General features: G+C 46.1%; 1 protein-coding gene across 1 annotated transcript; it reads right to left on the bottom strand.

Annotated features, from left to right (window-relative positions):
- Positions 1-847: 847 nt before the first annotated feature.
- LOC136507777 (uncharacterized) lies at positions 848-7,264 on the bottom strand. Its single transcript, XM_066502395.1, has 4 exons — positions 6,963-7,264; positions 1,666-3,628; positions 1,526-1,585; positions 848-1,438 (listed from the first exon to the last, which is right to left on the bottom strand). Exons 1-4 carry the CDS (start codon positions 7,262-7,264, stop codon positions 848-850), a joined length of 2,916 nt encoding a protein of 971 aa, XP_066358492.1.
- Between the last annotated feature and the right edge of the window lie 14,990 nt (positions 7,265-22,254).

Genomic DNA, 22,254 nt, shown 5'->3' on the forward strand with positions numbered 1-22,254 from the left:
CCGTCGGGTGAGGCGGAGCTGGCCCACGGGCGTCGGGTGAGGCGGAACCAAACTCCCGTTGTTCGGGCAAGAAGCGCAGTAGTGCTCTTGTCTGTCCGGGAGTATTTGACGTTGGATGGTTATTAGTTCCACCACCTTGGGTACCCCGGTATTAGGTTCCCGACAACTGGCTCAAGCTGGTTTTTGCTATTGATTTCCAAGGTTGGTTGTTTTGATCTTCGTTTGCGTCCATGGTTGTTCCATTGTGTCCTTGGGTCTCTCTTGAGTACATCTAGCCACCAGTTGGCATGTGTACTCTTCTCGGAGTTTTTTGTGTTTTGAGCGCTCGGTTGGGTGGTGTTGGGACAACGGCCGAAATCAAAAGAAAATTGGATTAGGCTCCCGTTCACCCCTCATCTAGCCGCCTTGCTCGGTCCTTCAATTTTATGGATTGGAAGGTTAATCTCTCATTGAATTTGTTGACAATGATAATAAATCCATGAAGGCCTCTGATCCGTGAGAAGAATGATTCAAAAGACAGCAAAAGAGGTCAACAAGAATTTAGACATCATAGTTTAGAATGAAATAAGACCAAATTCTTGTTGTTTCATCAAACACACTGAGAGGCCCATTATTTTAGGATACAACATTTGATTGTAGCCTTGCCACAGATCAAAGTTCATACAGGAAACAGTAGATGGTTGAACAACATATGCAATGGGGGTTTCCCCTTATTATGAGGCTAAGTTTCACACTTGATGCACACTGGATTTACATGTAGACCTCATACTGCTTCATACACACAACAGTAGGTCAGTAGATGATTTATCCCCTTGACTAGGCAAGTCCATCATCTGGTTTCTTTTTTTTAGACAATGGAAACGAGGCTCCGGCCGTCACCTGTTTTCTTGTGCTTTGCCAATAGTTTCTGAGCTTGCTTCACAAGTGAAACTAGTGGCTTATCAGTCTTTGTCACCTGAAGATAATTGACATCATAGAGCATGAGGCAGTTATCGAGATCTGACAATATCTTGGAAGATTCAGATAGCACGTCCATGAAATTGTCTTCTATGAAGTCTTTGATGCATATGGGTTTGAGCTGCACCATTGAAACAACCAGTTGGCAGGAAAGCTTCACTGTTTGCAGGCACTCAACTGTGGTTGTATTGTTCGTCTGTATTATGGCCTTGAGCTTTTTCACCAGCGACGCCATGTCTTCTGGGGCGGCACAGGCGAAATCATGCGCATCGACCATCCTGTTGCATATCACCACAGCAAGTGATAACAGGGCCACCAAAAATCCCTTTTCTGCTTGCTGCTCCTCATCTTTTTTAGATAAGGGAACCAAGTTCCAACCTCTACCATCTTTTCTACTAGATGATTTGTTCCCTTTATTGGTTGTTCCTGACCCAGTGCCAATGCTTGTTTCTCCTGGGGAAGATATCATCGCTTGAAAATCCTGCAAAATTACCATTATAGAAGATGGGTAACCATCCATACATTTTGAATGGAATATGATGAAATGTGGATGAAGAGATGGGGTTACCATTTCCAATTTGTTTGTTGTTTCGCTTTCACTTTGGATTATTAGTATCAGTTGAAAAACCTGCAACGGTAGAGAAACATAATATATTAATAGAAGAGGATAAGCTTGCGTACTTTTGAAGAACGGCTAGATATGGTTACCTTTTTCAACATCTTGATCACATACTGGCTGGCAAGTTTTCTGTTCACTGTAAGGTGTGAACATAAGCACGCCAGGATTTCTGCCGCCCTTGTTCGAGAGCACTCATGCTTACTATTTACCATGTCAATAAGTTTGCCAACAACATGGCCCACTTCTTCAGCCGGCACTTGCTCTGAACCAGTAGCAGTTTGTATAAACTTCTCCAGAGGAGCTGCATCTGCATCCCACACAGAGAGCATCAGTACCAGTGCTTCCCCTGCTGTCTGCCTCAATCTGCTAGCCTTCTCCCGCTGTTCCTCTTCTTCAATGGTGTTTCTGTCATCCACTTGAGCAAAGAAGATGCCCAATAGTTGGCTGATGAACTTCTTTATGTCATCTTCGCCCAGGCTTGTCACAGACTTGTCTTTGTGTGGAGCCAATTCTGCTAGGATCTCAATGGCAGCTGTCTTGAGTAGTGTGCAAAACTTGTTGTCCTCCAGAATTCCTGTCAGGTTAAGGACAGCCTGTTTGGTCCTTGCGATCTCGTTGCGCAGTCCTCTGCTGGCTTCTCCGGGAGTCTTGATCAGCCTGGCTACGATCCTTAGTGATCTGCCTAGCATGTCAACCCATTCACTGTCGTACTCCGCATCAAGGAGAGCGTGGGAGTATAGTGGCGCTGTGAGCCTTGAGAGCAGGACATGGTTGTTGCATATGTGGACACGGTTGCCTTGGTGCAGGGCGAGCCTCTCAATGATAAGCAGGCCTTGAGTGATGAGCGGTTTTCGTTGAGCAGAGGCAGAGATGTCATCGTCTTCTTGTTTGTCTTCTTCTTCTTCTTCCTCCTCCTCCTCCGTCTTCTCCTCCTTCTTCTTGATCTTCTCACGTAAACTACGTATGCGCATCCTCTCACGTAAAGCACGTATGTGGTTCAAGCGTATGCGGTTGAAGAAGAGATAATATAGGATGCTCCAGTATATGGGCCCTTCACTCAACAGTTTCATCATACTTTCGTCCCTGATCGTACGCTTTATTATACTCTTGTCCTGCTTGTCCTCCGCAACCGCCGTCGTCGTTGTTGCTGTAGTAGTTGTGTGCTGCAGCTGATGATGACCATAGTCATTGTAGGCTTGGTCATGATGTCTCCTCTTGTGTTGAGAGGAGACTTCAAGCAGTGAGGCTATGTGATGCAGCGCTGCGGGGGAGCACCAATCGTTGTGGCGGAGGTCGCTGGCGACAGCCACAACCACCCTCGCCGCACGCTCCCTGGACTGGACATCGCCCACCTCGAGCGCTTCCAGAAGGCTCTCAAGGGGGACCTTGCAAGGTACCAGCTTGGGTCCTAGTCCTAGTTGTTGTGCCTCCTGCTGTGTCTTGCCGCTCCCCTTCTTGACCACCAACTTGTCCAGCAGCCGGACTGCATCACGGCGTTCATCGAGAGATTCAGAGCCGAGCAGGCCGACGGCGAAGGTGACCAAGTTTCTGCCCTGGGGCACTTGTCCTTTCTTGGCGCATATCTCTCTGGTTTCTCTAGCGTACCTCAGAACCAAACTGGTAGCCCACCTCCCGAATCTGCCGCGCCTTCTCACAATCCCAGCTCTAAATGCCTCACTGAGTTTAAACACGCTCCAGAGGCCGAAGAGAGTGTTCTGCGCCAGAGCAAGAGAGTAGAAGATCTGCAGGGATGCCCTGAGCTTGGCTGCATTGGCGGCATCCCCGCCGGCATTGCCATAGCTGTGTACCACTAGCCTGACCAACGACAGAGCTAGGGCAAGCAGCGGCGAAACCGCAAGGATTTGCATCACGACAGAAGCTGCAACTATGAGTACCCCGAGGCAAGCTTCACCAAGGAACCAAGCAACAGCTCGAGCACATCCACCACGGCTCAAAGACGGAAATCGTTTCTCCTGAGCATAGCGTACTCCAATGTAGACATTGAGAGCCGCGTACGGGAAAGCATAGTTGCACTCGTACAAATCTGCTAGACTGTTCGAGTGAAATTAAGTTAGGTAGTATAACTAGAAATTACTCTTATATATTCTCTATGTACCAAGCAACCTCCCTAAACACACACAGCCAACATATATATAGTCTAACAAAAAGATCTATGGAGTCCAGGGGCGGAGCTAAGATTTAGATACAGGAGGACCAGTCCGAAAGTGTTGACAAAATATTTTTAGGATACCAATGTCAAACATCAATATCGGCTTCAAAAATTATTTACTTTAACGTTGGCTTAAAAAACAATAAATCATCCTTAATCTCTTTATTTTTCTTCATCTCGGATGAGTGCTAATTCTGTCGGATTGAAGATAGAAAAGAACATTGCTCATAAAACCAGTGGTTCACATCATATTTATTTTATCTATCCATATGGAACTATACAATCAGAACATATAATTGGACCTTTCGTTACTTTTAGTTGAGGAGTTTTTTACCCATAATCTGTAGGATTAGTACAACTATTAAAGAGTACTAGTATATACTAATCGACCTTAGGGGTGGCCAGGCTCCTGCCCCCGCCCCCTTGTCTCCGCACCTGATGGAGTCTTACTTACATACTGGAGGCTGTAATAGAGCCTCTACGTTAATTGGCACTAGACGTGTTAGGAAAAAAAGATAAATCTTAGGAATTTTATAGTAATTAGAAACATGTCCTTTAATTTGGTATACTATAGCCATTGGATCTATTCTAGTTTATAAAAAAAATTATCCACATGTACCATTATGTAAAATACATAAAAGAAACACCTATTTTGCATCTAAATTACCCACCTCTGTCGTTATGAATGATAACTCAAAACAACCCCCTAAATTTATATTTAAATTGTTCATCTATGCTATTATGAAAGATAATTCACAATAACCCTCTAAATTTGCATGTACCTCTATCATAATGAAAGATAATTCAAAATGACCCCCTAAACTTGTATCTAAAGTACCCACCTTTACCATTAACGAAAGATAGTCTAAAATAACCCTCTAATTTGCATCTAAATTACCAAACTTCGCTAATTATAAAAGATAATTTAAAATGTTGATCATGCTGGCTCCGTCAGCAAGAGTCTGACTAACCGGTCTCCCAGAGAACCGCATTATTTAGACCTTGAGAAGTGCTTCCTTGTCGATTTTCAGGGCACTTACCAGAGGCTTGTGAATGTATAGCTAATAAGATGACATGGTATGAATCTTGTCCACGTTACTCCTCACCACACATGCTAAAAAAAGAAATCCTAAAAATTCTCACAATAATTAGAAACGTCTACTCTTTAATTTAGTAAACTCTAATCATCATCAATAATGGCCATTGAATCTATGATATTTCATAAAATAACCCACATCCGTGATTCACAAAAATACATAAAGTAACCTATAGTTTTATATCTAAATTAGTCACGTCTGCCATTGTGAAAGATATATCTAAACAATGCTCTAAATTTACATCTAAATTACCTAGGTCTGCCATTATGAAAGAAAACTTGAAATAACCCCCTAACTTTGTAACTAAATTACCCACCTCTATCATTATAAAAGATAGTGAAAAGTAACTTCTAAGTCTGCATTCAAATCACTCATATATGACATTATGTACTAACATATTTTAAGCTGTTATGTGAAATAATTTATTATATATAAAGTATGCTATATATTTCTAAATTACAGAATTCTTCCAGCAAATTAAAAGTGATTACAATGCTATATTTTACCATGAAAACAAGTAAACACATATACATTAGAATAATTATACATTTTTGTACTCCCTCTGTCCCGAATAAATAGATTCCTAGAATTGCCTTAAGACAATCTTTTTAAACTTTGATTGAAATTCTAGAAAAAAATGTTACGATTTATGGTAGCAAATTAGTATCATTAGATTTACCATAAAATATATTTTCATAATATGCTCATTTTATATCATAGATGTTGTTATTTTTTTATAAAGTTAGTCAAACTTTAGCACGGATTCTAGAAATTGATTTATTTAGGGACAGAGGGAGTATTTTATTCCCTTAGCAAACAACATAGCAATGACACTGTTAATCCACTTCAAGTTATATTAGTACTTCATTATAATAAAATGTTACAAGTTACTATTTCAAATAGGTTTATATATTTTGACTGAAACATTATATCATATCAATATTTATAATTTAATTTTCACCACTCTATGTTTTATAACAAAACAATAGTAATACGTATACAGTTATGTTATATAATAAATTCAATAAATTAAGTGCCACAATGAAAGCTGGAGTGATCATTTATTCTATTGTAAGAACTAAGAGGGTAACCTAGAATCATCTTTTTAATAAAAAGAATAGAATGAACAAAAGATATAATAAGCACTAGATCTTCAATTAAACATTTGGATAAAAAATAATAAAAACTAGAATAAAAGTTGAAAGCTGAACTATAGACTCATGATGTCATAGAAAAAGGATGCAACAAGAGATCATATAATTAAGGTTAGGTTTTAACTAAATATACATCACACTAAAAATATATATATTCTTAGAAAATTTTACTAAAGAATCAGCAATTGGCTAGATAGAAAATAAAATTCCTAGAAATGCTTTATAAAAAGATAAATTTTTAAAAATTCTCACAAAACTAAAAAACATCCTACCATCAATTCAATTGACTCTAATCACCATCGATGACAGGGGGAATATCAAGTGTAAACCAGCTCTTCGGCGCAATCGTGAAATCCCCCTAAAGCACATATCTAAAAGTTCTCAAATAAATTTGAAACTATACATATCCATAATGCATCTGTAGATTCATATTGTTGCAAAATATGATATTCCAACTCAACCTAGAAAAATCCATATGAAAATTTTTCCAGGCTACACACCCTACGGTACTAGTTCGGACTGGTTTCTACTAGTTTTAACCGTGCTATCAGGTGAAATTAATTGGCTGGGTGGGTGTAACCACAGTACAAAATGCGACTGGGTGAATTTTAGGTTCACTCTATATATCAGTAATTGATAAGTTTATCATAACTAGAAATAGACTATAATTATGCCTGTTGTGTTATAAAATGAACAAATGGAAAAAATTGCATAACGCAATATAAGTAATTTTATTAGTTGGCGAAATAATGCCTTTGTCTGTTAAGGAACTAGCCGGTACGAGAGCACGGGGTTGACGAGGGACTATTGACACTAATATAAGATGATAGGTAATTCAAAGCATGGAAATAAACAAAATGGAAATATACCCCCGCCCCCCCCCCCCCCCCCCCACCACACACACACACACACAGAAAGAGAGAGAGAGAGAGAGAGAGAGAGAGTGTGAGTCGGCAGTGACTTACTTGAGTGCAAATGAGGTACTAATGGCGGTGAGAAACCAAAAGTCGATGAGCTTGAGCACGGAGACGAAGCCACCTAAGAGGACAACGGTGGACCATGTCAGCGACAGGTAGGCGAGGCTGTTGACAACCTTCCTCAGGGTGGTCTGAAGTTCGGCGTAATCGTTGATCAGCCTCTCTTCCAGCCTCCTTGCGATGCTACGCTTAGTAAGGGCCTTGTACTCCTCTCTTACAGATCTCCTCCGGAACCGGAATTCTATGCTTTCCGCCGGCCTTTCCTTCGGAGGCTGCTGCCCGGACTCCATCCTGCCACCACGCCACTACTACGAGCAATTGGCTGAGAGCTTTGCTCCTTCCATCCTTCTTTCCTTTCCTATATAGGCGCCGGCCTGGATGCATTAGCCTGGCAGCCTCGATGGCAAAGCATTGTGCCCAAGGAAGCATAAGTTCTTTATATTACTTTGCTGCCAGTTCAAGCAAAGAACTTGACTGCAGATCTACAAGCTTGAGTATATAGATGCCTTTATTAAGGAACTGCCCTTGTAAATTGTAATGCAGTCAGCACACCGCTCTGCCCTGCCGGCGCGCTCCAACGTCAGTTTGCAAGAGAGTCTAGGTCAAGATGAAGACATGGACAAGTAATGTCGTGAACTTCCTCATTGCGTCATGTTATATATGTAGCAGCAATCAAAGTCGCACAAGAGCAGCACGTACTGCAAACACGCGTGGCGTGTAACGTTATTACAGGAAGAAGTAGCGTAACAGATGCGTCCTTGGTTGAAAAAGTGCCAGCAATTAACCGATTTGCATGTTTTCCAGCTGATAAAAAGAGAAGGTGGCGTTGATGAGGAGACAAGTGCGTGGGGCGCCCTAAACTTCTTTGTGGCTTTAGTGCTGTCAGTTAATGGGCTAGTGCTCGATCTAAAGTTTATTAGTGACTTTATCTGCATATGCAATGCGACTATTGTAAACCCTGCTTTCTTTCCTAACTCTACTTCGATAATTTTGGAGCCACAAAGCTTTATCTGCTAAATTTGTTCGAAATATGACATTAGCTATTGTAGACCATTTTTTTAAACAAATCAGGCAGGAGAGTTGCCGATTACATTAAAAAGAAGATAAGCCCAGACCGGACACAACGATACAACAACTAGACGACCACAACAAAGCAACAAAGAGATCTCTAACAATAGCGACCGGTTGGATTGAGACCTCAACACGCGTCACACAACACTACAATTCTCGCCAACTATATACACCACTAATCTGGCACTCCACAAGCACAACATCCCTGACAGCCAGACACACTACTGGAAACAGAGACTTTGCCGAGTGCAAAATTCTTTGCCGAGTGTCAAAAATCAGGCACTCGGCAAAGAATTGCACTCGGCAAAGATTTCTTTGCCGAGTGCCGGAAACTCGGCAAACACGGGCACTCGGCAAAGGACTTCTTTGCCAAGTGCCAGACTCTCGGCAAAATCTCTACACTCGGCATAGGCTGCCCGTGAAACGGCGCCCTGCCACGGCCTTCTTTGCCGAGCGTCTGCGGTTAGGCACTCGGCAAAGATTTGTTTTTTTTTTGTTTTTAATTTCTTTGCCGAGTGCCCCAGATCTGGCACTCGGCAAAGATTTAAATTTTTTTTAAATTCTTTGCCGAGCGTCTCAGATCTGGCGCTCGGCAAAGAAAATTTTTATTTTTAAAATACTTTGCCGAGTGCCCCCTGGACGGCACTCGGCAAAGATTTAATTTTTTATTATTATTTCTTTGCCGAGTGCTCCCGTGGATGCACTCGGCAAAGAGGAAATTTTAAAAAAAAAAATTAAAACATTCTTTGCCGAGTGCCTGATGGCTGGCACTCGGCAAAGACACCCTTTGTCGAGTGCCATGCCTCGGCACTCGGCAAAGTTTTTTTGTTTTTTTTGTTTTTGGCCTCTAATTTTTTTGTGCAGCCTTTTTAAAGCACCAGGAACTCCTAGTTACAATTTGGGGATTTTTTGTGGCTTTTTGTTATATTTAGTTACTTTATTTCGTTTACTTGAATTTTTGTGGAAATTAGAAATTTGAACTGCACGTGGTACGAATAATGGAGTTTAATGATTCGAAAATTGATAGTCATGTTAGTGAGTGTTATGAGAGGTCGTATCCAGGAACGGACCCGAAATTTCGGACATCTTGTTCACGAAACATGTCCGCGAAATTGCGTGTGAAGTCTTCTGAAATTTTTATCATAGCCTCCACATATGATATCACGACATCTCAACAAGTTTCATGATTTTCGGACTTCGTTTGCTTTTTATAGAATTTATAAACACTTCACACGCAATTTCGCGGACATGTTTCGTGAACAAGATGTCCAAAATTTCGGGTCCGTTCTTGGATACGCCCTCTCACAACACTCACTAACATGACTATCAATTTTCGAATCATTAAACTCCATTATTCGTACCACGTGCAGTTCAAATTTCTAATTTCCGGAAAAATTCAAGTAAACGAAATAAAGTAACTAAATATAACAAAAAGCCACAAAAAATCCCCAAATTGTAACTAGGAGTTCCTGGTGCTTTAAAAAGGCTGTACAAAAAAATTGGAGGCCAAAAACAAAAAAAAACAAACAAACTTTGCCGAGTGCCGGGGCATGGCACTCGGCAAAGGGTGTCTTTGCCGAGTGCCAGCCATCAGGCACTCGGCAAAGAATGTTTTAAATTTTTTTTAAAATTTCCTCTTTGCCGAGTGCATCCACAGGAGCACTCGGCAAAGAAATAATAAAAAAAATTAAATCTTTGCCGAGTGCCGTCCAGGGGGCACTCGGCAAAGTATTTTAAAAATAAAAAAAAATTCTTTGCCGAGCGCCAGATCTGAGACGCTCGGCAAAGAATTTAAAAAAAAATTAAATCTTTGCCGAGTGCCAGATCTGGGGCCCACTCGGCAAAGAAATTAAAAACAAAAAAAACAAATCTTTGCCGAGTGCCTCCCTGATCCGGCACTCGGCAAAGCCGCAGACTTAGTGGTTTTTGACCGGCCGGGCAGTCACTGCCAGCCATCCCGCGCCCCACGCCTGCCCGCCCCCGCTCGCTCGCGCCGCAACCGGCCGCCCTGAGCGCACGCGCCGCCCGGCCGCCGTGCTGCCCGCGCGCCTAAGCTGCCAGCGCGCCCGCACCGCCCGCGTCCGCCTTGCCCCCTCGCTGCCCATGCGCCCGGCCGCCCGCGCGCCGTGCCCCTCGGCCGGCCCCTGCCCCCGGCCAGGCCGCCCGCTGCCTTCGCGCCCTGCCGCCGGCCGCGCCGTGCCCCCCGGGCCGGCCCTTCCCCCAGCCGCGTCGCCCGCTGCCCGCGCGCCAGGCCACACCGTGCCCCCGGCTGGCCCTTCCCCCGCCGCGCCGCCCTGACCCCGGCCGGCCCTGCCGCCTCGGGCCGCGCCTTTTTTCGGCCTTGCCCTGCCCCCGGCCACGCGCCCCGTGGACCACCCGCTCCGACGCCATCCATGCTCGACCCCGTCCCCGACTCCGCCCGATCCCGACGCCGCCCGCCCCTACCCTGTCGCCCGTCAGGTATGCCTTCTCACTTATTATTGTCGAGGTAGTGGTAGTTGTAGTAGTATTAGTTGTACTAGTGGTAGTATTAGTACAACTAGTGGTAGTATTAGTAGTAGAATTAGTGGTAGTAGTAGTAGAAGTAGTGGTAGTAGTAGTAGTACAACTAATGGTAGTAGTTGTAGCAATAGTGGTAGTAGTAGAAGAACCAATGGTAGTAGTAGCAGCAATAGTGAAAGTAGTAGTACAAGTAGTGGTACTACTTGGATATATTCTTCTGCATGGATTGATATCCAAACTACATGGCTTCTGTTGAGCCATATGTGCTTGTCGGCCATCGTGCCGTTGTTTTTTGCAGGTTTTGGAAACCTCACCGTGCAGGGGAGGTTCTGCCGAATTTTTTTGTAAATAACAGTATTTTGTTCCATTTTTGTAGAGAAGAGCCCGTCAGAGTTGAGTCGGAGTTCTCGCCACCGTGTCGGTCTGCCTGCACCGCGTCGTCTCGCCACTGCACCGACCCGCCACGGCCCCGCTAGCCTAACTCCATCGCCACCCTAGGTATAACCCCTCTTTTCGTATCATTGTCGTAGATCGCGTAACCCAGTTAGGCGTCTCCCGTTCGAAAGAGATACGGTTGGAGGTATGCAGATCTTTGCATATCTATGACCGTATCTATTTCGGATTGTCCACGCTTTTTGGACAGCCCGCGGATGCGTAGATGGGTTAGTTTCCATGTTCTGCTCTAGTCCGAGACAGAGTTTCAGCATCACCTCCCTGTTGTTCTCCGGATACACACTCTTCTTTGGCAGGACATGTATCTGGAGAACAGCAGGGAGGTGCTGCCGAAATTCTGTCTTGGATAGGAGTAGAGCATGGAAACTAACCTCATCTACACATCTACGGGTGGGATTAGGACCTATCCTCACCTATTAGACAGTAGGAACACCATGTACATGCAATTGATGGTTACATTACTCGCCGATACATATATTAGAGGATGGATGACCGTCAGTGGATGTACACGGGCTGGAGAAGTCAGAGTGATTACACCACGGAATGGATGAACAAGACCGATGCTTTCTTGAACAGTGCATTTGGCAACGCTGTTAAAGGACATTGCCTAGTTTTATGTCCCTGCAGCAAATGTGGAAATAGGAGAAGGGTAAACAAGGTGGAAATGGGTAAACATCTTGTGAAGAACGGATTTACGCCAGACTACACCCGGTGGGTCCACCATGGTGAAGCCCATCGTATGAGAGACGAGGTGGTGAGACCACGGGTGGAGGCTTTTGATGCTGATGCGGGGGTAGCAGACATGTTAGATGACTTTCACCAAGGACAGTTCGATGAGGGACGTGAGAAGGAGGAGATGGAAGCAGCCGCACAGGCGTTCTACGATATAATGGACTCGGCACAGAAACCCCTTCACAATCGGTCAACGGTGTCTCAACTGGATGCCATTGGACGCTTAATGGGGTTGAAGTCCGAGTTAAACTTAAGTTGACCTGGCTTCGATAAGATGTTGGCCGTGATTGGCACCTTGCTTCCGGAGGGCCACATTCTGCCGAAGAGCATGTACGAGTCACAGAAACTCCTTCGAGCACTTAAGATGCCGTATGAGCAGATACATGCTTGTCCGAAAGGGTGCCTCCTATTTAGGAAAGAACACGAGCATGCAAAGTTCTGTCCAAAGTGTAAATCCTCTAGGTACCTGGAGGTAGACTCTGATGATGGCCAAAAGAGGCAACTTACGATCCCCATGAAAATCCTACGGTACCTTCTGTTCCTACCAAGGATCCAATGACTATACATGACCGAGGAATCCACGAAACAGATGACATGGCACAAAAATGGCAAATGGTACAATCCTAACAAGATGGTACATCCATCCGATGGTGAAGCTTGGATCTGCTTTAATGACAAACATCGTGACAAAGCAGATGAGGCTCGTAATGTACGTGTCGCGTTGGCAACAGATGGGTTCAATCCTTATGGAATGATGGCTGCCCCATACACATGTTGGCCCGTCTTTGTTATCCCCCTTAATCTCCCCCCCGGTGTCTCCTTTCAACGACATAACGTATTCTTGTCGTTGATAATTCCTAGACACCCAGGGAGTAATATGGGTGTGTTCATGGAGCCCGTGTTTGATGAATTGGTCCGTGCTTGGGATGAAGGGGTATGGACATACGATCGAGCTACAAAGACAACCTTCAAAATGCACGTTTGGTACCACTACTCCCTGTATGACTTCCTGGCGTATGGGATATTCTGCGCTTGGTGTGTTCACGGGAAGTTCCCATGTCCAATATGCAAGGAAGGTGTGAGGTTTATTTGGTTGCAGAAGGGTGGCAAGTATTCGTCGTTTGATAGACATCGTCAATTCCTACCTCTTGACCATCCATTCAGACAAGACATCAAGAACTTTATGAAAGGCGTCAAAGTGACAAACCCTGCACCGTGGATGATGAATGGTGCCGAGGTTCATGCTCAGATAGGTGCTCTCGTGCCCAATGAAGAAGGTGGTTTTGTGGGATATGGTGAGCAGCATATGTGGACTCATATCTCGGGCATGACGAGGCTCCCCTATTTCGATGACCTTCTTCTACCACATAACATTGATGTAATGCACACTGAAAAGAATGTCGCCGAGGCACTTTGGGCAACACTCATGGACACTGAAAAGTCTAAGGACAACCCAAAGGCTAGAGTAGACCTGGCAACATTGTGCGATAGACCAAATCAAGAGATGCAACCTCCTAGTCGTGGCAAGACCTGGAGAAGGCCTAAGGCTGATTTCGTCTTGAAAAAGGACCAAAGGAGGGAAGTACTTGAATGGATCAAGAAGCTAATGTTCCCTGATGGGTATGCAGCGAATCTAAAGAGGGGAGTTAACTTAGGCACTCTGCGAGTCAACGGGATGAAGAGTCATGACTACCACATATGGATTGAGCGGCTTCTTCCGGCGATGGTTTGAGGCTATGTCCCAGAGCATGTCTGGCAAGTGCTGGCAGAGTTGAGCTACTTATTCCGCCAGCTTTGTGCCAAGGAGCTCTCTCAGACCGTCATTGATGACTTGGAAAAAGCGGCACCCGTGTTGCTCTGTAAGTTAGACAAGATCTTTCCACCCGCCTGCTTCTTGTCGATGTAGCATTTGATTGTGCACCTCCCGTATGAGGCACGGATGGGGGGGCCCATGCAGAACCGTTGGTGCTATCCAATCGAGAGATGTCTGAAGACTCTTCGCAAAAAATGTAGAAATAAAGCCAGAATTGAGGCTTCCATTGCAGAGGCATACATTCTAGAGGAGGTGTCGAACTTCACAGAGAAATACTACACTGAGAAACTTCCTAACGTTCATAATCCACCCCCTCGTTACAATGCTGGCAAAAATGAATCGAACCTCAGCCTTTTCCAAGGGCAACTTGGAAGCGCAAGTGCATCGACCACTAAGCAATTGAAAAATGAAGAGTGGCGCAGTATCATGCTATATGTGTTGACCAACCTTGTCGAGGTGCAACCGTTCATTCGGTAAGTTCTAAACGAACTTGTTTCATTTCACCGTATGTCCTTGTTTCGTCGTCCAACCCCCTTGTTTCTCGTTGGTACAGGGAATTTCTTCATCAATCCTGGCATGGATCAAGGCAACCTACCCCGCAAGAAAATGATACCCTTTCATGGGGTGCGGGACCAGGGAGCCCCGATTTCATTTGTTGGTTCAAACAGAAAGCCCAAACTGATGCGCCTATAAGTGATGAGTTAAGACAGGTTGCAAATGGCTGTGCCGTTAGGGTCAAGTCATTTACCGGTTATGATGTGAATGGATATCGTTTTCACATAGCAAGCTACGAGCAGAGTCGGCCCAATCGACAAACCACAAACAGCGGAGTTGTTACGCCCGGCACTGATGGACTCGACTATTATGGAAGAATTGAAGAAATCTACGAACTATCATTTTATGGTTCCAAACCTCTTACTCTTGTCATATTCAAATGCCACCGGTTTCATCCTGGTGTAACGAGACAGACCCCTAAGCTTGGGCTAGTCGAGATTCGACAGGATTCCATCTATCCAAGAAAAGATGTCTACATTGTGGCTCAACAGGTCGTCCAGGTTTATTATACGTCATACGCGTGCAAAGACGCCGAGCATCTTAAGGGTTGGTCTATTGTGCACAAGGTATCGCCACACGGTAAACTACCTGTCCCAAACGATGAAGATTATAACTTCAACCCAAACACATATGATGGAGAGTTCTATCAAGAAGAGGGGCTACAAGGGAGGTTTGACATAGACTTAACCGAAGAGATAGGAATGGAAGTAGATAATGAAAGGGATGATGACGAGGACGCTGGAGACGAGGTGCGAAATCTGAAGGACATACAAATGCTTGAGCGATTACATTTCGGCAATGACAATGAAGACAACATTCCTCCTTCGGATAGTGTTGATGAGTTGGACAATGTTGATAGTGATGACGAGACCTATGATCCAGCTAATTTCAATCATGAAGATTATTTCTAATACATGTAATATTATGTTTTTTGTAATTATGTTTTGTTCATTTTTGCATATATTTCTAATACATGTAATACTATGTTTTTTGTAATTATGTTTTGTTTATTTTTGCACCTATTTCTAATTACGTCTTGTTTTTCTTTTTTATTGCAGGTGATTGAACAAAGATGGCGGGCGACCGTCATAGGTCTGTGAACTCGATTTACCAAAGACCACGCCGGTCGCAGGAGGGGGCGGAGGGGGTGGCAGAGGGATCGAACAGGAGGAGGAGGACCGCTAGCCGCAGGAGGGGGCCGTCTCCTCCCACGCCACGTGAGGAGGACCGCCAGCCGTAGGAGGAGGTGGCGCCCGTGGACGAGTCAGACGAGGAGTTGGTTCGGCAGACGGAGGAGGAGGAGGAGGAGGAGGAGGTGGAGGAAGAGGAGGGGGGGGAGGCGGCAGGCATGGGTTCCGCTTCCTCCAACTCCTCTTCGAGTGTCTACTTGCGAGGTCCTGCGAGCCTCCCATAGGTTCCGCTTCCTCACCAATGCCCAGTGATTCGCCCCAAAGGACAAAAGTAAGTAACTGTATATGTTATCACCACTACTTCATATGATATGATGAAAAAAAACTAATATTTTTCTTAATTACTTGTGCAGGAACTGGGTGGTTGTGTCGGGTGGTAGCGCACGGCTAGTCAATGGCATCCTGGGTCTTTTGTGCAGGCAGTACTTCCCCGGCATTGTCACGTACGCATCGAAGACGAAGCCGGCCTACTCGTTTGACCACTACGTCGTCGCCTCCGATGCGGAGTACCCCAACAAGGCGGCGCGGGTGAAGGCAGAGTTTTGGGTAAGTCTCCCTTGCACAACATTGCTCAATACGTCGCATTCATTAGACTTTTCTTGAAATAATGAATCGATACATCGCTTTTGTATGCAGACTTATTACAGATGCGAGGAGGGATTTGAGGCCAGGGCGGAGCAGGCGACTACCAAAGCCTATAAAAAACTCGTCACCGACATGCATCCGAGGTGCGCATCCAGGCCATCGTAACCTACTACGGGTCGAAGCTTGGAGAGAGGAAAACCAAGAAAGACGCAAGAGAGATGCAGCTGACCCAAGAGCAGTACCTTGAGGTAAATGAAGAACATCAATATTGATTCGATTTGAGATTAAGTTGGTTTAATTTGATCTTCTTATATGTCCAATACTTGATGACGTGTAGGTGATTCCCTGGTGGTGCCAAGCGTATCCCGAGTGCTGGGCGATGATGGTGGACAGGTGGTTCACGGAGGAGTACCTCAAGATGCACAAGGATGCCCGGGACCGTCATTTACTGATGCAAGGTCCAGCACACCATCAAGGCAGCCGCAACCTCGCTGGATACAAACAAGCATGGGTACGTGAATTGATTTATCTATTGTCACGCTCAGTTCTGTCTGATTTCTAATCATCGTGCTGTCTTTCTCGCAGTCGGCGTCACATAGTGGCCAGGCTTGCTCGGACTTCCAGGCATGGTGTATGGCCCACAAGGGTAAGGCGACGTCCGACGTCTCCTTCAACCTGGAGGACCTGCCCGAGGCATACACGAACCCGAGCGTCCACTCCCGCATCAGTGAGTACACTAAGGTGGCGAGGTCGCTCCATGGGGCAGACCACGATCCGAGCACCCAGGACTTCGATGGAGAGGCCATCATGAGGGTGGGGCAAGGCAAGAAGCATGGACGGTTCTAGCTTGGCGACGGCGTCATCGACACGGCCTCTACTCCCTCTCTCTCTCTCTCCCAGATCCGAGCACGGAGCACGAGCGAGAGCCCGGCCATTCGCACACGGCCGACCGCTGCACAGCACCGTGTCGACGCACTCGAGGTTATTCCTGTTTTACTCGTCATACATTGATCTTTACACACCTTAATTAGCTTTACATTACTGAAACATTGGAGTCAAATATTGCAAGCCCGGCTGGAACAAGAAATGAAGGAACGTCAGGAGTTGGGGGCCCAATTGGAGGCCGAGCGGGCCGAGCGGCAGGCCTAGGCGCAGAGGCTGATGGACATTACGGATTTCCTACAAGGGCTTGGGCAACGTATGGGCTTGTCTCTGCCACCTGGGCTGTTGGTTCCACCTCCGCCTCCGCGTCCTGCAGCTGCAGCTACTCCTGTGAGTATCAAAGTTTTTTACTTTCACTTGTGCTTTGCTTGTATGGCCTCTATCGTCCTAGATTAGCTATCAAAATAATCTTGTCTCACATGCAATTTTTTCTCCTTTGTGCAGTCTCCATCTGACGGTGGTTCGAATAATCCATCTCATGCACCTACGAATGATGCATCTGGGCCTTCACCACAGTCGCAGTGGCCGAGATGAGTGCATGTTGTATTTTTTACATTTGTTGTTCACTTGGTGATGGACTTGTGATGCACTTGTAGACTTTGATGGACTTGTAAACTTATTTGGATGGACTTGAGCACTTATTATTATATATTGTGATGGATGTGATATGGGCGGATGGATGTGTGGATGGATGAGATATATATGTGATGGATGAGATATATGCGATGGATGAGATATATATGTGATGGATGAGATATATATGTGATATATGTTTGTATGAATGTATTTGTCATGATGGAATGCAAAAAAAAAAAAAATTTGCCGTTTTGGGTCACTTTGCCGAGTGTTGCACTCGGCAAAGGACCCCTTTGCCGAGCGCAATGGTCACAACGCTCGGCAAAGCTGGCAAAATGGGCGACCAGAAAACATATTTTCCAGCTTTGCCGAGTGCTGTGACTATAACACTCGGCAAAGAAATTTAAAAAAAAATTAAACTTTGCCGAGTGCCTGCCGTATTGGCACTCGGCAAAGAGTTTTTTTAAAAAAAATAAAAAATCTTTGCCGAGTGCCTAGAGTGGTGGCACTCGGCAAAGAAAATTTTCAAAAAAAAATAAAAGCTCTTTGCCGAGTGCCTTCCGGGTTGGCGCTCGGCAAAGAATTTTTTTAAAAAAAATAAAAAATCTTTGCCGAGTGCCTGGAGGTTTGGCACTCGGCAAAGAAAATTTTCAAAAAAAAATAAAAGCTCTTTGCCGAGTGCCTTCCGGGTTGGCGCTCGGCAAAGAATTTTTTTAAAAAAATAAAAAATCTTTGCCGAGTGCCTGGAGGTTTGGCACTCGGCAAAAAAATTTTCAAAAAAAAATAAAAGCTCTTTGCCGAGTGCCTTCCGGGTTGGCGCTCGGCAAAGAATTTTTTTAAAAAAATAAAAAATCTTTGCCGAGTGCATGGAGGGTTGGCACTCGGCAAAGAAAATTTTCAAAAAAAAATAAAAGCTCTTTGCCGAGTGCCTCACGGGTTGGCACTCGGCAAAGAAATTTAAAAAAAAAAAATAAAAAAATCTTTGCCGAGTGCCTGCAGGGTTGACACTCGGCAAAGTGACCGTCAACGGGACCGGCGCCGTGACGGTCGCTTTTCTTTGCCGAGTGTTTCCGGGGCACTCGGCAAAGCCTTTGCCGAGTGCCCGATAAAATACACTCGGCAAAGAGTGCTTTGCCGATCAATTTTTTGCCGTGTGTGCTTTGCCGAGTGCCGCACTCGGCAAAGGCTTTGCCGAGTGCAATATAGCCTTTGCCGAGTGCCTCAGGCACTCGGCAAAGAACCTGAATCCTGTAGTGACACCACGCAACACCAAAAAAGACTGGATGACAGCCATCAAGACAAAAAGCCATCATCACCACTTGCGCCGTCGTCGCCGACGATGTCCAGCGCCAAGCTAGCCTTGCTAAGCAAAACTAGTCGTCGTAGTCCACTGTGAGCCGTGTAGCCACCACGCCTTCGGATCCGCTTGCGCCACCTCACGGCATTGTCCCACAACAGACTAGCCTTTGCCATGCAGGACTAGTTGCCGCAATCCGCTACAAGCCGCCAAGCCAAAAACATAACCAACTACCTCAAGCCTTCGCCGCACTGACCATCCGAGATCCAGCTACAGACATAGTAGCAGTCGGCAATCAAGCCACCTTGTCGAAGAAAGAAGAAGTATTAGTCGGGTCCTCTAATAGCCGGCCTTCTCGCCAGGTCACTTCGGCAACGTGATTCTGCTGGCCACCTCATTCCGCGCTGGCCTTCTCGCCAACTTCGCGATCACTACTGGCGCACGGCTGCTATACCGTCGCCCTCCAAATACCAACCGGAAGGCATGCCCTCCAAACACTGCACCAACATCTCTGTCTGACCATCTTCGTCCACCGAGAACACTTGCCGCTTGATTAGTCGACTTGGTCTCCACCACCACGGCACCAACTGCCGGCAGCTGCCATGCCACCGGCCGGAGTGCCGCCACCAGAAATCCTCTACATGTGTGGGTAGCACCATTGCCGTCATGCCACATGCTTTCCGTTTTGCCACCAGCATGCCTGCTCGTGAGGCTCACGCGCCGCTCCGTAGCAAGCACGCTCGCCTGCGCCGCACTGAGGCCTACCTCAGCACACCACCACCGCTGCGGCTGATCCAGCCCTATCTCTGGATCCGATAAAGGAGCCACAGGCCGCCGCCGCCGTGCCTCCCCCACGCATGGTGCCTCCACCACTGACGAGCTCCACCGGAGCAGATCTGACCCAGGGACCACCAGATCCATAATCGGAGGCGGTGGATCTGCGACCACCACACCCCGGGAAGCGACCCAGGTGTTGACAACCAAAATTGTCTATTTTGTGAAGTTGTCAAAATGTGAAACGGATTTCATCATTGAGTTCCCCTTGTCGAGATGGTCAAAAAAACATATATGGAACGTCCAATTTGGAGTCCGGATGAAGGAGTTATGCCCCTGGAAAGATGCCACGTTGTCGAGAGTTCCGACCCAAGTCGGGACTTCCGACTGTCGGAAGTTCTGAAAGGTGTCGGGACTTCCAGGAAGCCTGAAGAAATCTGCTCGGGCGTCTAGGGTTATCCCCATGTCTAGAGTTTCGACAAAGGTCAGAAGTTCTGACTGTCGGGAGTTTCGACCCAAGTTAGGACTTCCGACAGACCTAACAAAAAACCCTATTTAGATCTGGCCTTTTGGATTCCGATCCGAACTGTTCGAAACTTGTGGAAAACTTAGAAAATAAGCCTTAGAGAGATTTCTTACTGGGATAAGACCACCCATGTCTATATATGAGAGGATCATGGCCGATTGAGTTCCCATCTATTAAATCATTAAACAAATCAATCTACTACCTCTACTCCAACCCTTGTACCCGCTTCTCCAACCCCATGTTGTTTATCCCTTGATCCGACGACCAAGTATGGCCCCCTAGGCTTGCTGGCCGACCTAGGGCAACCCAACGATGTCCATGCCCTGACGGAGTCCCTCCTAGGCGAGAGCTTCGATGGTTTCTTTGCTAGTTTGCCTGAAAACTAGCTGGTTCTCCGTCACGCAAGCACGTTAGTTATCCTATGGTGGTTTACTTATAAACCTCTCCGTTCTTCACCACGTAAGAGTGACATCCTCACTGCGTTCTTCGGTCCGTAGCGACCTGGGCGTCCAAGGCCCTGTTGGTGTTTCATTCGGATCACTTCCAACGTCAACACACTTTTTGGCGACTCCGCTGGGGAAGAATTTGCTTCGGCTCTACTTTATATAGCTGAATCTTCTTGCCCTAGCCCTACTCCTCACTGATTTATCTTCTTGTGCTCGCCATTACCATTGCATCTGGCCCAAAAGGCCGATCACGATGGGGCAGCTACAGTGCCCAGCACGGTGGGGCACCATTAACGGCGACGAGCCCCTCGTCGGCAAACTTGGAAACGGCCCTAGAGGCCTCGGTTCACCACGAGCAAAACATAGGGAGCAAGCGGAGGAGATGGCAAACCCGATGAGGGCATCGGGGTGGCCCGACGTGGCACGGCAGCGACGGGCTACGCGGCGGAGCGGCTCAGCAAATCCAGCGACGACGCGAGAGTGACTGAGAGCGAGAGAGAAAACAAGCGCGTGGCTCAGGCGGCTTCCTTACCTTCATGCGAAGCAAGGCAGGCGGCTGGGCAAGTCGACGAAGCAATGCGACGGCGAACCGAACGGTGGCAGTGGCGCTAGGTCGCGGCGTGCGGCTGCGGGTGCTCGAGCGAGGGCGGTGCGAGATCGGGCGCGGGGTAGGCGGCACGGCGAGGTGCGGCTTGGCTTATATGGGACGGATTAACTTGCGGCGCACGGCATGCGAGCGAGGCGGGGGTGGCGCGGACACGGACGGCGGCGGTGTCCGGCTTGGCTACGCGTGAGGAAGAAGACGCCCTGACGAGTGGGCCAGCGCGGTCAGCGAGAGGAGGCGGGAATGCGGGCGCGGCGCAGACTGGGGCCATGGGGCGCGCTGCTGGGCTGCGGAGCTGAAACGAGGCGCGCGGCGGGACTGGGCCAACGCGGGAAACGGCCACGGTTATGGAGCTGGGCCGCGGAACTGGAACGGGCCGCGCAGAGGGAATGGGGCAGCCGGCGCTGGAACTGGGCCAATAGGCCAAATAGGGAGAGAGGGAAGAGAATTCCTTTTCCAATTTCTAAACCAATCTCAAAACCAATTTTGAATGCAAACTCAAATCAAGTTGAGATCCAATTTCAAATATGAACCAAATCAAATTTGAACACGGTTTAAAATACATTTTTAGTTCAAATTAAAATGAACAATTTTGGGTAAGTTCCCAAAAATAAATTTTACAACTTTAAAAAAATACTTTTATTTTCAAATTCTCCCTTTCTTTCTTTTCTTTTTCTTCAAAACCATTTTTAATTTCATTTGCAAAAGCAATTTAAGCCATTTTGAATTTTCAATCAAAACCACTCAATCAAATACATCAAATGCAAGGGCATGTATGCACAAACATGTTGCTAAACCTTATGATGAATTTTAATCAAATGAAAAAATTTATTTTCCTATATATTATGAGCACAAAATTCAGAAATAAATTATTTTATACCTATTTTCAAAAGAGGCAAATTTTAGGGTGTTACAAGTCCTTGTATCCGTTATGAACTTATGTTGTAATGCCCTGTTCGCTTGGCTGATAATAAGCCATGGCTGAAAGTACTGTTGACTGATTTGTTGTGAGAGAAAAATAATGTTCGTTGGCTGAAAAGGTACGGTTTATAAGGCAAGCGAACAGGGCGTAAGTTGTAAGCATGCAAAATATTGATGCAACTCATTGAACTAATGTTCACACATCATTCATCTGTCATGTGCTCACTCTGGAACCATCATTATCAAGTGTTTATCAATGACGAGTGTTTTAATTTGTATGCTTGCTAGAGTCT

Source organism: Miscanthus floridulus, chromosome 15, assembly GCF_019320115.1.
Source record: "Miscanthus floridulus cultivar M001 chromosome 15, ASM1932011v1, whole genome shotgun sequence".
Lineage (NCBI taxonomy): Eukaryota > Viridiplantae > Streptophyta > Magnoliopsida > Poales > Poaceae > Miscanthus > Miscanthus floridulus.